At 35.2% G+C, this 15,538-nt stretch overlaps 4 protein-coding genes across 5 annotated transcripts; 2 read left to right on the top strand and 2 right to left on the bottom strand.

The window, feature by feature from the left end:
* Nucleotides 1-17: 17 nt before the first annotated feature.
* On the top strand, nucleotides 18-4,997 carry LOC101890859 (dynein intermediate chain 3, ciliary). The gene is made up of 2 exons (XM_011297138.3): nucleotides 18-3,871; nucleotides 4,558-4,997. The coding sequence occupies exons 1-2, from the start codon at nucleotides 2,270-2,272 to the stop codon at nucleotides 4,951-4,953; spliced, it is 1,998 nt and encodes a 665-aa protein (XP_011295440.2). The 5' UTR covers nucleotides 18-2,269; the 3' UTR covers nucleotides 4,954-4,997.
* On the bottom strand, nucleotides 4,957-7,557 carry LOC101891675 (protein hold'em). Its single transcript, XM_005190637.4, has 3 exons — nucleotides 5,609-7,557; nucleotides 5,397-5,550; nucleotides 4,957-5,344 (listed from the first exon to the last, which is right to left on the bottom strand). The coding sequence occupies exons 1-3, from the start codon at nucleotides 6,537-6,539 to the stop codon at nucleotides 4,957-4,959; spliced, it is 1,473 nt and encodes a 490-aa protein (XP_005190694.2). The 5' UTR covers nucleotides 6,540-7,557.
* An 80-nt stretch (nucleotides 7,558-7,637) lies between these two features.
* Nucleotides 7,638-8,771, bottom strand: LOC101891843 (protein roadkill-like). Its single transcript, XM_059124093.1, has one exon. It carries the CDS (start codon nucleotides 8,614-8,616, stop codon nucleotides 7,837-7,839), a length of 780 nt encoding a protein of 259 aa, XP_058980076.1. The 5' UTR covers nucleotides 8,617-8,771; the 3' UTR covers nucleotides 7,638-7,836.
* A 2,215-nt stretch (nucleotides 8,772-10,986) lies between these two features.
* Nucleotides 10,987-15,325, top strand: LOC101891032 (2-(3-amino-3-carboxypropyl)histidine synthase subunit 1). 2 transcript variants are annotated; one of them, XM_059124088.1, is made up of 3 exons: nucleotides 10,987-11,741; nucleotides 13,408-14,234; nucleotides 14,298-15,325. In XM_059124088.1, the coding sequence occupies exons 2-3, from the start codon at nucleotides 13,410-13,412 to the stop codon at nucleotides 14,892-14,894; spliced, it is 1,422 nt and encodes a 473-aa protein (XP_058980071.1). In that variant the 5' UTR covers nucleotides 10,987-11,741; nucleotides 13,408-13,409; the 3' UTR covers nucleotides 14,895-15,325. The 2 variants fall into 2 exon arrangements, with proteins under 2 accessions (XP_058980071.1, XP_005190690.2); XM_005190633.4 differs by having other exon boundaries at nucleotides 10,988-11,741; nucleotides 13,402-14,234.
* Nucleotides 15,326-15,538: the final 213 nt, after the last annotated feature.

Consider the following 15,538-nt stretch of genomic DNA (forward strand, 5'->3'; position numbering starts at 1 on the left):
TCTCTTTTTTTTGTTCGCTGTAATGATATCTAGAGCATATTGTTTCAAAACTTTATATCAGTTATGGTGTACAACTCTAATGAATCTTTATAGTTAAGTCTGAAATTGTTTTGATATAACTAACATTTTATTTCATCAAAAAAAAAAAAAAAAAAAAAAAATTGGAAAATAACTTCCAACAGCCAAATTAGTTGTGAAAACTTCTATTTTTTATTTTTCCATAGTCCTTAAATAGACGGGGAAAATTTACGGATAAGAAAACAGCCTTTTATGGGAAAGGGGGATGTTTAAAGGTGGGAACACCTAAAGCGCTTATCTGGCTGGCTTAAGTCATCGGCTGACTTTTTCGGAAATGAAAAAGGAGCCTAGGACCAAAATCGAACTAAGTCAACCTAAAACTCCTTTTGTTCATCTACGAAGAAGCCAGCCAAATATGCACTTTATGTATTTCCACCCTAAGTTTTCAGTCCCTCTGCCAAAAAAAACATGTTTTCTTCCGGCAAAACTTTGCACATTTTATTTTATTATTATTTTTATAATGAAATTCAAAACAATGTCTTTGAAAAAAAAATCAAAAATATTAAAAAATTTATATTTAAGATAATTTTAAAAATGTTCTGCCCATGGTAGAAAAATATAGGTAGACGCATCGACGCAGCTGCTGGGACAATGAACTGTCAAACCAATTTTGGAATTGAAAATGTTGAATGAAAAAATGTTTAAACTTGTAAAAATTGTTGAAAAATGCATATCTTTACAATCCACGATTTGTGTCGTATAAGAAAACATATAAAAATCAACTTATATTTGAAAAGAAATTTAAACAATTTTTGACATATCAATGCTCCCAAGCGTTGATGCATCTACCTGTATTTTTCTACCATGATTCTGCCTTACAAAAGCAATATTAGGTGTGTCTGGTTACTTTTCCTGTAGCAATTGTCCAGCAACATCTTTCTGGGAGAGTAAAGGTGCCAGTACATAAAAAGCTTGACGTCATGACTAGGCATATTATTGTCAAACGACGGCAGGATTTTAGAGCGGCTCTGTATAAAAAGGAAATTGGCAATAAAATAAAAATATAAGCAATAAAAGAGAGATAGGTTTGATGTGTTCCCTGGAATCCTTTAAACGTGTTGCTAATGGAGTTTGACTAAAAATGTTGAAAATAGTCTTTCATTTTCTTAATAAATATTAATATTTACGTTTTTAACATTTTGTAAAGTTGTTCTTCAATACCAATTAGTCTTGCTAGTTCCAAAAAAGAGAAGTATTCTCAAATTGAAAGCACAAAAAGAGATTAACAAACATTAGACAACATCTGATTGAATGTCGATGAATGATGAGAAGAAGAGTTGCAAGTGATTGCAAGAAGAAATTTGTCCAGCAAGAATTTGCAAACTCTCACTGAAAGAACTGTCAACATTTCTCTCACCAACCGCTCTCCTTTTTTTTTTTACAGAACTTTCGGGTTAGCAATCGCCTGCCAGTAACAATTTGTAACAATTTTAGGCTAACCAGACACACCTATTGTTTATAACGTTTTTCTTTTTTGTTTGTAATTTTTCTTCTTCTTCTTTCGAATTATAAATACATATCGTTGATAGCGTGTTAATTTGATTGTTGGAAAAACAAAAACAAAAAATTAATTTTGTTTTTTGAAAAAAAAGTCCTGTTTAAATAACAAAAGTAAAGAAGAAAACATTGATATATATATAGTAACAACTAATTCTATATGAAAAACAAATGTTTAAACTTAAGTTAAAAATAGCAGCTTTTAATAAAAAAACACAAACAACAACAACTACAATTCTATCTATGTAAATTTTGAAGAAAAGTGTTTTAATTTTAAAATTCACGAATATTTTTGGGGGGAATTTTTCTACATTATCTGGGGAACGCCATAATTTTTAATTTTTTTGAAGCAAAAAATATCGAAAATAGCATCAAAGTCCATTTTGGTCAACTTTTTTTCAGTTTTAATATTGACCGAAATTTCCCACAATTCTTCGTTTTAGAGGAATAATCTTAAAGGATGAAATGTTCTGCAGGAAATTTCACAATGTGTCTCCGAACAAAAGAAATCGCTAACTTTGATAACTACCAATGAAGCATTAATTAACAAATATTGAATAAAACCTTTAGTATTTTTTTAAACAAAAAGTTTTCGATTTTTTTCACATGGTCCCTTTGAAATAAATTTAAACATCTGAAATTTGAAGGAAAAAAATACTTCAAATCAATTTCATTTCATTTCCCATTACCCAAAATGCACTCGGCCAATCAATTTGTTTACACCCGAGAACGTCGACGTTTCGGACGTCAATGTCTATTCAGCGATCGCAATCAATTAATGCTAAGCATTAATCCCAGCAAAAGACAAAGATGTCAATACATTTTACGCAATCCCGTACATCAGGGTACCCAATTGAGTCGCCAGCTGGCCTATAGCATAATGGAAACGGAAAATGTTAGCCTGGCCGATCATGGAATGTATCATTATGAGGGTGGCTGGCCGCGTGAAGTTAATATCAAAGATGAAGAGGCTACGCTTAGGCATCGTAAGAAAATCGAACGTGATGACAATTGGGGTGGTCAAGTTGTGGGGTTAATTCATCAATCACTTGATGTGGCTGAGGAGAATAATACCGTGAATATCTATGAGGATTTCTTTTTGGATTTACCCTCAGAAGCTGGGGATTCGATAAGGACTGCCTTTGAGGCGAGACAAAAGAATATTTTTCATGATCCAGAAATAATACGCAGACCTATTGCGGTTATTGATTGGACCCCCAATGATGTCAGACGTTTCCTGGTATTGCACAGCAATATTCCATTGGCAAGGAGAATGCCGGGGGAGAGTAACAAAAAAGATAAACCCAAGGAGAAAGATGATGGCAAAAAGAAGTTAATACTCCTAACTCCATTGGTGAAACAGGAGAAAATTGAAAATACCAATGATTTTTATATTTGGAATTTAGAGAATCCCTTGAAACCCATGACCAGCTTCAGTTGTGATGACAAGGTTTTGAAGACGCTCTACTGTCCCAAAGATGAAAATTGGATTGCTGGAGGCTTGCAGTCGGGCAAAATATGCATTTGGAATTCTAGAATGGGTGGCCAACCGGTTAGCATTTGCCCCTTAGAAGCAGCCCATCGTGAACCAGCCGCAGCTCTTTGCTGGGTCCATTCCAAAACCAATACGGAATTCTATACCGGTTCCCATGATGGTTCCGTCAAATATTGGGATGGCCGGGATTTAGAACAACCCATACAAGAACTACTAATGGATCCGCAAATGACTGATGACCAAATGCGCAGCCGTTCACATGGTGTAACTGTCATGGAATTCGAATACACCATACCGATACGTTTCATTGTTGGCACTGATATGGGCAGTATTTTCATTGGTAATCGCAAAGGCATGACACCAATGGAAACCTTGGCAGCTGGGAATTATCGCTTGTTCAATGGGCCCATACGCACGGTGGAAAGGAATCCATTTTTTGTAAAGAATTTTCTAATCACCGGCGATTGGTGTGCCAAAATATGGGCCGAGGAATGTAAGGGTTCGCCGCTGACATTTTTGATCAAGAAATCCAATCAGATTCTATGTGGAAGTTGGAGTACGGCTCGTTGTTCGCTCTTTGTGACCGGTGACAGCGAGGGAGAATTGGATTTTTGGGATATGTTATTGAATCAAAGGAAATCTATATTTTCCATGAAATTTTCCGCGAGAATTTTGTGTGTGAAATTTCGTCCGGATGGAGAATATTTGGCGGTTGGTTTGGGAAATGGAGATATACAAATACTGGAAATGGATAAGGCCATGAAACAGAGTAGCAGCAAGGATAAGGGTCTTATGGTGGCGGTAAGTGGGGATTTAGGCTTTCTATTATTCAAGGAGTAGTTGAGAGCATTTAAAAGGTTTTACATCCCTAGAAGATTACCAGTAAGGTTTTCGGTACCATTACGAGAATTTAGGATAATATTGTGGAATCTTTTTTGGTTTTAATTGTAAAGATAGACCGACATCTTCTGTCAACGCTTGTTTTCTTATGGGATATGACTGGGTTTTCATTATGGAGGCCGATATTGGAGATTAACAGTCTTATCATTTAAGACCAGCAGATTTTCTCAATGTCTTCTCTTTGAAAAAAAAACCTTTTTTCGTCTTTCATATAATGGGTTTTGTCTCCTTCTTTAGATGGTCTTCTCTTTTAGATGACGGAAAAAAGACCAAATGGTCTCAAAATCGACTTATCTGTCTTTACTTGAAACTGGCATTCTATAAAATATAAAAATAGAATTCTCATAGAAGACAAGGCGGGAATTCTCTTCTTTTCTTGCTTTAGAAGATCTCCTAGAAAAATAACAAAATATTTTTATAAATGATAAAAAAAAACTCCTTCAAAAGAAATATTCGGATATAAAGACATTTCGTCTTCGAAATAAAGATACATTTATCTTCCACAAAACTAATTCTTCACAGGATGCCGGAAACCTATTGGCCTTCTTTTATTCGTCTGGTAAATGCTCCATTAATTTAATTTCCAGATGTTTGAGCGGGAACAGTTACGTTGCAAGCTACTCGAAGGTCGTGTTGAAGAAATCAAATTAAAACATCGTCTGACAGCAGCTGATTTGGAAAGAAAAACTTTAATTGAGGCTCAAGAAAAGGAAAAAATTGCACCCGAACCCTTGGATCCCGATAATCCTGATGAATTTTTACGTATCATAACCTCCGATGAAGAATTTCGCGATATTTTCAATAGTTTTCAAGATCATGTACTAAAAACAGATAAGAAGCGTCAGAAACGTGAATACATTATGGATTTAACAGATTTTGAAATGGAACTTACTACACATCATAGCATGGGAAATCTTCCCACACCACCAGCCGCACCAGGCAGTGATGAAGAAAATATGAATATGAATATCATTAATACTTAGATTCTAAAATACAGCTATATTATCACTCAATTGTTCCAATTCAATTGGCCTTAAATCAATTATTATCGCCATCATTTTACGTCTCAACACATTCGATTTCTTAATGAGTAGTTTCGCCTCAACGTTATTGAGGAGAAAACGCCATTTCAATTGCTCCAATTCTTGGGGGTTAAGTTTTAGGTATTGGTCACAATTAAAGGACAGCACTTTCATGGCAATGGCATCTGTGAGACGGCCTTCGACTAGGGTGCCAGTGTGATCACTTAGCTGTAGGTTAATGTTGAAAAAATAATCATATTTTTGCCCGGTATAGCCAAGGGAAAACGAAAGCTGGCATTGTTCATTGTCACATAGATCTTTGCGCGTTGCGATATAACGATTGCATGATTTGCTAGGAAGACAAACATTTAGCAGAATTTCCATTAAATATTGTATCTACTTACCATTTCTTACTCAAAACACGATCCGGCCAATCTACCTCAAACCGTGTTACCATGGCATACAATTTGGCGGTAAAATGCTCATTGGTATCCCTTAGATGGCCCTCGGCTCTGGCATAAATTTGTCGTACAGTCATGACCGTTTGTATATCCTCAGCTAAAAATTACGAAAATAATTTAGGTGTTTTCCCAAACTTTTTGCTCCCTCAAATTACCTTTAGGCAAGGTATCAGCACTATTGTTGTGGACGGCCAAATCAAACGGTGTTCTGGCTAATGTCGAGGCAAATGTCTTCAAATGTTGGGTCTCAGTGCCCACAGGATTTTCATAGAGCAGGCTCTTTGATGTGAAACTCAAAATACAGCCTTTATAGAAGCTGGAGTAGGACACTTTAACATCGATTAGGTGTAGCACCGTTTTCATTGGCTGCCAGACGGTTTCAGCACGATTTATCCAATCTGCGTGCCAAAGGGTAAATGTCAGGCCACTTGTTAGACTCTGATCGAACACCACAATTTCCAAGCAACGGCGGGCTCTGCCTTCCTTGGTGGCACGAATTTCTCGAGCTTTTCGCACCAGGCCAACAACAACCAAAAAATCCGTATGAAATGCCTGGGCCTTGGAATCGCTAAACGATGTCTGTACATCTGCCAAATTCATGACAGAATACAAAGGTTTATGCGACTGATGGGCCAGTAGTCGAATTTCAGTATATTTTTCCAAATCATGATAGCTGTGGCGCTCTATCAAGCCCTGACCCTCGTTAACCACCAGTGTCACCGGCAATGAACTTACCGGCTGAAATTGTGCCTGCTTGGATTCCAAGGCATCGGATTTTTGAATTAACGATATTTTGGGACACACAACATCGACAATATCTCCCAATTGAATTTGCCCGTCTAGTTCCTCCACCTTTTCTCGTGTACCCCAGTATTTGCAATTCACAACGTGTTGTGGAGCATCGCGTAGTGTAAAAGTCATAACGCCTTTATGTTGCGTGTCATTTCGTGATAGAAATATATTTGGTTCCGTCTTACCCAATACCATGGCTACAATTAGAACATTTTCCATTTCAGGATGTACTTGATAGAGCTTTTTCGTGGTCAATGGAGTGGCTTTGTCTTTGGAATTCATTATTTTATCCATTTTTACAAAAAAAACAAGAAACGTTAAACTAGTCTTTGGATTTGCGTAGTCACAGCAAAAGGCGCTTCAATCGCAGAAACCGTTATAATGGCATCAGTTGTGGCTACCATTTCTTTTACATATTTGGAAAGAAGAAGAAATGTCCGTTACTACTTTAAGGAAGACCTGCGACAAAAATGACATCTCTATTGAAAGCATGGGTAGACGTGTGATAAAAAATATGCTATTTCGGTAGATGGCACTGAAAATATGTCAATATATTCTCAATTGCTCCGTTCAGAGATTTCCATTTTCTTCTATGTGTGCCCGATCTCAAGCCAATTTTTGAATTGAAAATTATGCAGAAAACCCGTTGCCACAAATATATGGTTTGAAACGACGTTTCATTGATTTTTTCCAACTTCTTCCGCGGTTAGCTGTCATTTGGTTTTCCTTTTGCCTTATGATCTGTATGTCTTTTGTATATTAGATGTGTCTGGTTACCCTAAAATTTGTAACAATTGTTACAAATTGTTACTGGAAGTCGTCTGTTAACTCAAAAGTTCTGCAAAAGAGAGCGGTTGGAGAGAGAAATTTTGACAGTTCTTTCAGTGAGAGTTTGCAAATTCTTGCTGGAAAAATTTCTTCTTGCAATCACTTGCAACTCTTCTTCTTCTCATTCATCGACATTCAATCAGATGTTTTCTATTGTTTGTTTATTTATTTTTGTGCTTTCAATTTGAACAATTTTTTTTGGAATTAGCAAGACTAATTGTTTTTGGAGAAAAACTTTACAAAATGTGAAAAACGTAAATATTAATATGTAATAAGAAAATAAAAGACTATTCCTAACATTTTTATTTAAAAAACTTGTAAAATTAGTATTGCTTCCTTTGTTTTAATTCTCCTTATGGGGGACAAATTGGTTTGTTTTGATTTGATCAGCTGATTAGTTGCAAGCTTTTGCAAGAATACCGTCTGTTTACTTTTCGCATTTTCCTTGCAAAAGAGAATAAAAATACCTTACTCTCTCAGAAAGAAGTTAGTGGACAATTCCTGCAGGAAAAGTAACCAGACACACCTATTATTTCTCTTCAATTGTTTCGAGATAAGAAAATATTATGCACAAAGTGGTTTATATTTATTGAGGCTTTTTATAAAAGACGGATAAGATAAATAATTTCGATTTGACATTTAATATAAGATCATGAGGAATTTGGAATTCCAGCGAATTAGAAAATGTCCAGAATGGAAAAAAAATTGATGTTTTATACGGACGTGTGCGTAGCTAAACACACATACATATGTGCTTATAAAACTACAAACGCTGTTTCATGACTTCTTCCAAAACTGAAGCCACATCCATTGTTTCGATTAATACTTGTTCGCACATGCCCTGTAAATGCAACAAGGCGTATTTATTAGCTGCCGTATATAGTGCTGGAGCCATTTGCTTTGGTATTTTCCGATCAGTGTATAGATAGTTTAGCATTTCTTGCATTACTTCGGCATCCATGTCTTCGATCGTTATACGGCTGGTATTCCTCTCCGAGAAGTCATTGCGGAACATTGCCGCAAAGACCTCACTGCGGGCACATAACACAAATCTGTGGGCCTTAAATTCAGTACCATCTGCTGTGACAAGGGTCACATCGCTGAATTCTTCACTAGCCAATATCTTGGCGAAGTCATGGGTCATGTTGCATTCGGGGGATTCTTTGGATAGATTTTCAAATTTTATATAAACATCTCTTATGTCCGAAATTTTTTTGTATTTTACACATATTGTACCTTCCCTATCGTCTCCGATTTCTATGCTCCTGGTAATTGTGTTAAATCCATCTGTTTCTGTGGTTAGCGTAACACGGAACGCGGTGCCATTTTCGTCTGCACTATCCAACTCGACAAAAATTAGTACCGTGCATTCGGTTTCATTAATTGTTGGATCTATATGCCAAGTAGATTTTTTGCCACCATTTTCTACCCCATAGAAATATCTTATGTTTCGAAAAACGCCATATCTTGAAACCTGAATTATGGGAAGTCTAAACGTATTATTATTTAATTTAATGATTTTGTCGAATGTTAGACAATACATGGTTTTTAGACAAGATTTAACTGAACAACTCTAGTTTAGAAATTAGTAATGGGAGAATATGTGCACTTGCAGTTTATGAATTATTAAATTAATTCATTTATTAAAGGGAGATACCCCGATTTTGTGAACAGAGCGAAGGCTAGCGGCGAATACGGTTGATAAGTTTTAATCATGGTAGAAGAATATAGATAGATGCATCAACCATGGTAGAAGAATACAGGTAGTCGCATCGACACATCTGCTGGGACAATGAACTGTCAAACTGATTTTGGAATTGAAAATTTTGAATGAAAAATTATTAAAATTTTTAAAAATTGTTAAAAAAAATTCATATTATAACAACCTCTGATTTGCGTCGTATAAAAAAACACTTATTTTTCATAAAACATTTTAGAAATGTTGACATATCAATGTTCCCAAGCGTTGATGCATCTACCTATATTCTTCTACCATGTGCATCAACGCTTGGGAATATCGATATGTCAAAAATTTACTTTTGTCAAAAATAAGTAGATTTTTATACTTTTTCTTATATGATGCAAATTGGAGATTGTTATGATATGAATTTTTCAACATTTTTTTACAAATATCAAAAAAATTTTATTCAACATTTTTAATTTGAAAGTCGGTTTGACAGTTCATTGTCCCAGCAGCTGCGTCGATGCGTCTACCATGAGTTTAAATACTTTTATGTACGGCGATACGTAACGATCTTCTGGCAATGATCTATAAAAACCTGTTTAAATAAAAAAAATATTTAAATTTGTAAAAATTTTTGAAAAACTCGTATTATAATAACCTCCGAATGACGTCGTATAAGGAAACATATAGAAATGGACTTATATCAATGTTGTTGACATATCAATGTACTATCATAATAGAAGAATGCAGGTAGTCGGATCGCCACAGCTGCTGCGATATTGAACTGTCAACTCAATTTTGGAATTGAAAATTTTGAATGAAATAATATTGAAATTTGTAAAAATTGTGAAAAATGCATGATATAACAATCTCCGATAGGCGTCGTATAAGAAAAACATATAAAAATCTAACTATTTTTGGCAAAACATTTTAAAATTTTGACATATCAATGTTCCCAAGATCTACAGAAGGTAGTATAAAGATAGATCCTAAATACATTTTATTTCCTTTTGATGCCCTTATTTTGTCTAAAACATACACACATTTTGTGTATGTGTGTGTATGGTTTTGAATAAAAAAATATAAAAATTTCAAATTATTTCAAATTCCGTTGCAAAATAAATGCATATTTTCGACGTTAATAGACAACACATAGTAAAATTTTGTTGGGATAAAAATATATTGTCCTACTATTTTAAATTAAATCTTGTGGATTAACCCCAAAATGCTATTCTTGTTTCGTGGGTTTTCTCCAATATAAGAATTTTGTTAAAAAATGAACAAAACCAACTGTTGTATATTTAAATGTCTATTTGGCACTATAAGACTCCAGCACAGAGTTGCATTTTCCTAATTTTTTGGAAGTTCAACATCATTTCATATTGAGCCATGCATCTACCTCATGGTAGGATAATACAGGTAGAAGCTTCAAAGGTTAGGAAGAGTGAAATGTCAAACTTTTAGATTTGTACATGGTACAATAAAAAGGCTTCGTAAAACTACAGAAATACAGCCCTGATACTACGCCCGCTTCTTATATATACAACAAGTTGTTTCCATTTTTTTTTTCATATATTTTTTATTTTTAAATTGAGTTAGTTAGCGCGAAAATTTATGAAATGCCTGGATTTTCTCTCAAAAATATAATCCAAACTGTTTAATCTTTCAATTTCATGGCTATACTGGTTAATAGCCTTAATGCGCGAGCCGCAATGTACATGTGTTCCACTCATTGGTTTTGAAAATATTTTGTTTTCATTTTTCAAAACAATAAACACATACACAAAACTGGCAAAAGTCGGGCACACCTAAAAAAATGTAATCAGCTGGTAGCTCTACCTCACTATTTTATTGTACCATGGATCTGTATAGTTTTCCTACACGAGGCTAATCGGAGGTTGTGAAGATATCCAATTTTTTTAATTTATTCAAATTTGAATAATTTTTCATTAAAAAATTTCAATTTTAAAATGGGTTTGACAGTTCATTGTCCCAGCAGCTGTGTCGATGCGACTTCCTATATTCTTCTACCATGCATCTACCTATATTCTTCAACAATTCTAAAATTTTAATTTTTTTTACTTTAACACCTTGCCAGTACGCGAAAACACAGTAAAACTATCAGGCAAAAAAAGTCGAACTACATATCCCTAGAAAACCTAACACCTGTTTGGTCCACAGAAAATGATAACGTATTTAGAACTAGTTCACACATTTCCCTGTTTATGAATATATCAAGTGAACTGAGTTTGCACGTTTTACTTTTTGTTTTTGCATAAAAAACTTGTTAATAATAGTGTGTCATTAGATAATTGTGTTCACTATCATAAAGTTGCAATAATAGCTATTAAATTTAAACGGCAATTTAATAAAAAAATCATTTAAAAACAATTAAATTTTCATATAAAAAAACTCAAGAAAGTGAGAAAGAGTACGAGCTCTGTTTTGGGCCTACGTGACTTTTGTGATATTGTTAATGGATGGTTCTTCAACCACCACATTACGAACATAACGACAAACATACGTCGCCGCCGCCGCCACATACAAAGCAAACAGCATAATGCAATTTGCTTGATGTTTGTTTGAGAGTTCCCAGTCAGTCATTCCATTCAATTCAGAAGTTTCAACGTAACATCTACATACCGGAGAGTTTTGAAGGAAAAAATTGCCAGACTTAGGAAAAGAAGTGATTTTTTTTTTTGTAAAAAAAATTAAATCGACATTATTTTAACGAGGTGTCAAACAAAAAAAAACTGTTACAAAGAACATTAAATTTAACCTTGCTAACCTGCCGTTGTTGTTCTGCTCCTCATTACAACAACAGTTGAATACGGAAATATATTTAAATTTTATTTACTGTCGAATGGTTGCTGACTGCATTCTGTGATTATTTTTGGCTAAATCTTTTATTTGTTGTTGCTGCTGACGGACAACGGAAAGCAACAGTCGCAGTGTGAAATCAAATCTGAAACCAAAACAAAAAGGTGAGTCAATTAATTTGTTTTCGTTTTTTTTTTTTGTTTTCAACATAAATTCAAGGTGCTCTTGTTTTTTTCTAGTGTTTTGAATTTAATTTCTTTGTTAGCTATTAGAGGAGGGTAGTGCGACAAGTTCAACAAACTAAGTTTACACAAAGAGTAAATGGAATATTTAACTGGTTCTATTTCATAATAATATTTCAAAAAAAAATATTTGAACGAAACGATTTGAAACTCTTCACTGGCATAACAGATGAGCAAAAGTCCAACAGCTAGATTAGATGACCCAAAAACATACCTCTTCTAGATTGAGCGAATTTTTTTATACCCTCCACCATAGTACGGAGGGTATATTAAGTTTGTCATTCCGTTTGTAACACCTCGAAATATACTTTATTCTATATATATTATTCTTTATCAGCATAAAATTCTATGTCGATTTAGCGATGTCTGTCCGTCCGTCTATACGTTTGTGGAAATCACTCTAGCTTCCGAACGAAATGATGTAGGTTGATAAAATTTTACTCAAATGTAAATTATGTCTGCAGGACTTGTGGTATTGAAAATGGGCCATGTATGTTCACGTTTTCATATAGCCCCCATATAAGGGTACCTTCCGATATTCGGTATTTTGATGATTTTAGCGAAATTATTCACCGGAATTATTTCAAATTTGGTATTTGAAGTTCGAAATGGATACTACGGCCTATGGCAGAAAATTGTCTGTGCAGGTCCACGTCTTCATATACCCCCTATATAATAGTACCTCCCTATATTCGGTATTTTGATGATTTTAGGGTACTACAGTCTGTGACAGAAAATTGTCTATACAGGTCCACGTCTTCGTATAGCCCCCATATCACGGCACCTCCCGATATTCGGTATTTTGATGATTTTAGCGAAATTATTCACCGGAATTATTTCAAATTTGGTATTTGAAGTTCGAAATGGATACTACAGCCTATGGCAGAAAATTGTCTGTGCAGGTCCACGTCTTCATATAGCCCCCATATAATGGTACCTCCCAATATTCGGTATTTTGATGATTTTAGCGTCATTATTCACCGGAGTAGTTTCAAATTACGTATTTAGAAATCGTAATGGGTACTACAGTCTGTGACAGAAAATTGTCTATGAAGATCCAGGTCTTCGTATAGGCCCGATATATTCGGTACCTCCCTAAATTCGGTATTTTGATGATTTTAGGTACAATACTCACCAAAATTGTTTGAGATGTCGTATTTGAAGTTCGTAATGGATGCTACAGCCTGTGACAGAAAATTTTCAATACAGGTCCAGGTCTTCGTATAGCTCCGATATAACAATACCTACCTATATACGGTATTTTAAAGATTTTAGCTACATCATTCGTTGTTTATCTCAAGTTTCGAATTTCAATTTGGTAATGGCTTATGACAAACAAAGCCTATGTAGGTCCACGTCGTATAGACCCCACCAATATAACGGCTATATTCGGTATTTTTAAGATTTTAACAGAATTTTTGACGGATTTTATTATTTTTTTTTTTTTTTGGAAAATTTCCAAATTCGTTCCAAATGGTGGAGGGTATTTACTGCTTTTTAACTTGTTTTTATCTCACCCTGTACAATTGCGAATGATTAAAACCCTTTGACTAATTAATTTCTTATCGTTTTTTTAATTTAGTTATAGAAATGTTGGACCTTGTCCAACCCACAGCTGCTGATATCAGTAACGCCGCTCCACAAACCATATCCTCCTCATCGTCATCCACCACGGCAGACATCATGCCTCCCACTAGCACCGATGTGGTTGTGGTTAGGGCCAAACCTAAAAAGGTATTCAAACCCAAGGCTCGCCTCAATCGCATACCACAGAGTCTGCTCGACGATCCTCTACTGCAAAAGGCCATCGATCGTTTGCCGGCCAATTATAATTTTGAAATACACAAGACAATATGGCGTATCAAGGAAATGAAAGCGAAACGTGTTGCCCTCCAGCTGCCCGAGGGTTTGCTAATGTATGCCATGGTTATCAGCGATATAATAGAACGTTTCACCGATGCTGATACCGTCATAATGGGTGATGTTACCTACGGGGCCTGTTGCGTTGATGATTACACGGCCAAGGCCTTGGGAGCTGAACTGCTCGTCCACTACGGCCACAGTTGCTTGATACCAGTCGACCAGACGGAGGGCATTAAGGTGTTGTATGTATTTGTGGACATAAAAATTGACCCGTTGCATTTTTTGGATTCAGTGAAATTGAATTTTAAACCCGAAGATGGACAAATTGCCTTGGTTAGTACCATACAATTTGTGACCACCTTGCAGGCTGCTTCGGCCGAATTGAAATCCGCCGGTTTTGATGTGATTGTGCCACAGGCCAAGCCACTGAGTCCTGGAGAAATTTTGGGCTGTACGTCACCCACATTGCCGGAAAGTACAAAACTGATTATTTATCTGGGAGATGGTCGTTTCCATTTGGAATCTGCCATGATTGCAAATCCAAAAGTTAAAGTAAGTTCACCAGAATTTTGAATGTGAAAATAGATTATAATACCATACATTTTCTCCTTGCAGGCCTACAAATACGACCCCTATGAAAAGAAATTCACCGTTGAACAGTATGATCATCAGACCATGCAATCAATGCGTTATGGAGAAATTGAAAAGGCGAAAAATGCCAAGAAAATTGGCATAATTTTGGGCACACTGGGACGCCAAGGCAGCAGCAGGGTCCACAAGTTTCTAGAGAAAAGGTTGAGGGCCAAGGGCTTTGATACCACCACCATATTGCTGTCGGAAATTTTCCCACAAAAATTGGCATTATTCGATGATATTGATGCATTTGTACAAATTGCCTGCCCTCGTTTGTCGATTGATTGGGGTTCTGCCTTTGACAAGCCTCTGCTCAATCCCTACGAATTATCTGTGGTATTGGGCGACGTTGAATACACACCTCACAATAAGGCGCCCAAAGAAGATGCATATCCCATGGATTTCTATGCTAGTGGTAGTTTAGGCCCCTGGACGCCCAACTTTAAACCGCCAGCACTGGGAGAATGTGAAAATAAACCCTCAGCCGCATGCTGTGGCCGTTGTACACGGGCAGAACTTGAAAAGGATGATGGTAAAATGGCAGCCATAGATGATATTTTGGATTTCAAAAAGGGTTAAACCTCTTTACCATGAAAAAGGTTTACGGCGGCTTCCATTGTGTAACAAAAAAACATAAATATCTTAAGGGATGGAACGATATATACATATAGAAGCCAAATGTTTATATTTTTACAAACTCACGCTGCTTAAAAAATATGTCAAACATCCTATGTTGTAAATATTTCTCAAAGTTTTGCTGGAGACTTAAATTAAGCATCATACAAACAATACTTATCTTTTAGGAATCTTAAACACAAATAATTGTTTTTTAGTTTTTCTCATTTTTTTTTATTTTCTTATTAGAAAAACACAATTCTTTTAGTTACAATTTTTTTATTTTGAAATAAATTCAATTTAGGTTAGTATTTATATATTTTACAAAACGTTTGTGTATAGTACATAAAAAAAATATAAAATAAAATATACCAAAATTTACAAAGAAACTGAAATGTGGTATTGAACCTTTTTTATTGAAGAGAATTTGAAAACAGAAATTGTGGAATGAAGTTTATTTATCAAATGTAGATAGTCAATTCCACATATTTTTATATTATATATAGAATTTTTTCAAAATCTTTGGTGTCATTGGGGCATTACAAATCAAAATTAACGACCAATAACTTAATTTACTGCACTGCCTTATCAACATTGATGACGGCATT

Source organism: Musca domestica, unplaced genomic scaffold (genome assembly GCF_030504385.1).
Source record: "Musca domestica strain aabys unplaced genomic scaffold, Musca_domestica.polishedcontigs.V.1.1 27, whole genome shotgun sequence".
Classification (NCBI taxonomy): Eukaryota; Metazoa; Arthropoda; class Insecta; order Diptera; family Muscidae; genus Musca; species Musca domestica.

What these genes read in the sequence shown, in the direction of transcription:
- LOC101890859 (XM_011297138.3), top strand. Translation starts at nt 2,270, where the DNA reads ATGCACTCGGCCAATCAATTTGTTTACACCCGAGAACGTCGACGTTTC. An exon ending in ATAAGGGTCTTATGGTGGCG is followed by an intron (nt 3,872 to 4,557) that starts GTAAGTGGGGAT and finishes TTTAATTTCCAG; the next exon opens with ATGTTTGAGCGGGAACAGTT.
- LOC101891675 (XM_005190637.4), bottom strand. Translation starts at nt 6,539, where the DNA reads ATGGATAAAATAATGAATTCCAAAGACAAAGCCACTCCATTGACCACG. An exon ending in TGCTGATACCTTGCCTAAAG is followed by an intron (nt 5,551 to 5,608) that starts GTAATTTGAGGG and finishes CGTAATTTTTAG; the next exon opens with CTGAGGATATACAAACGGTC. An exon ending in CGTGTTTTGAGTAAGAAATG is followed by an intron (nt 5,345 to 5,396) that starts GTAAGTAGATAC and finishes TTGTCTTCCTAG; the next exon opens with CAAATCATGCAATCGTTATA.
- LOC101891843 (XM_059124093.1), bottom strand. Translation starts at nt 8,616, where the DNA reads ATGTATTGTCTAACATTCGACAAAATCATTAAATTAAATAATAATACG.
- LOC101891032 (XM_059124088.1), top strand. Translation starts at nt 13,410, where the DNA reads ATGTTGGACCTTGTCCAACCCACAGCTGCTGATATCAGTAACGCCGCT. An exon ending in TTGCAAATCCAAAAGTTAAA is followed by an intron (nt 14,235 to 14,297) that starts GTAAGTTCACCA and finishes TTCTCCTTGCAG; the next exon opens with GCCTACAAATACGACCCCTA.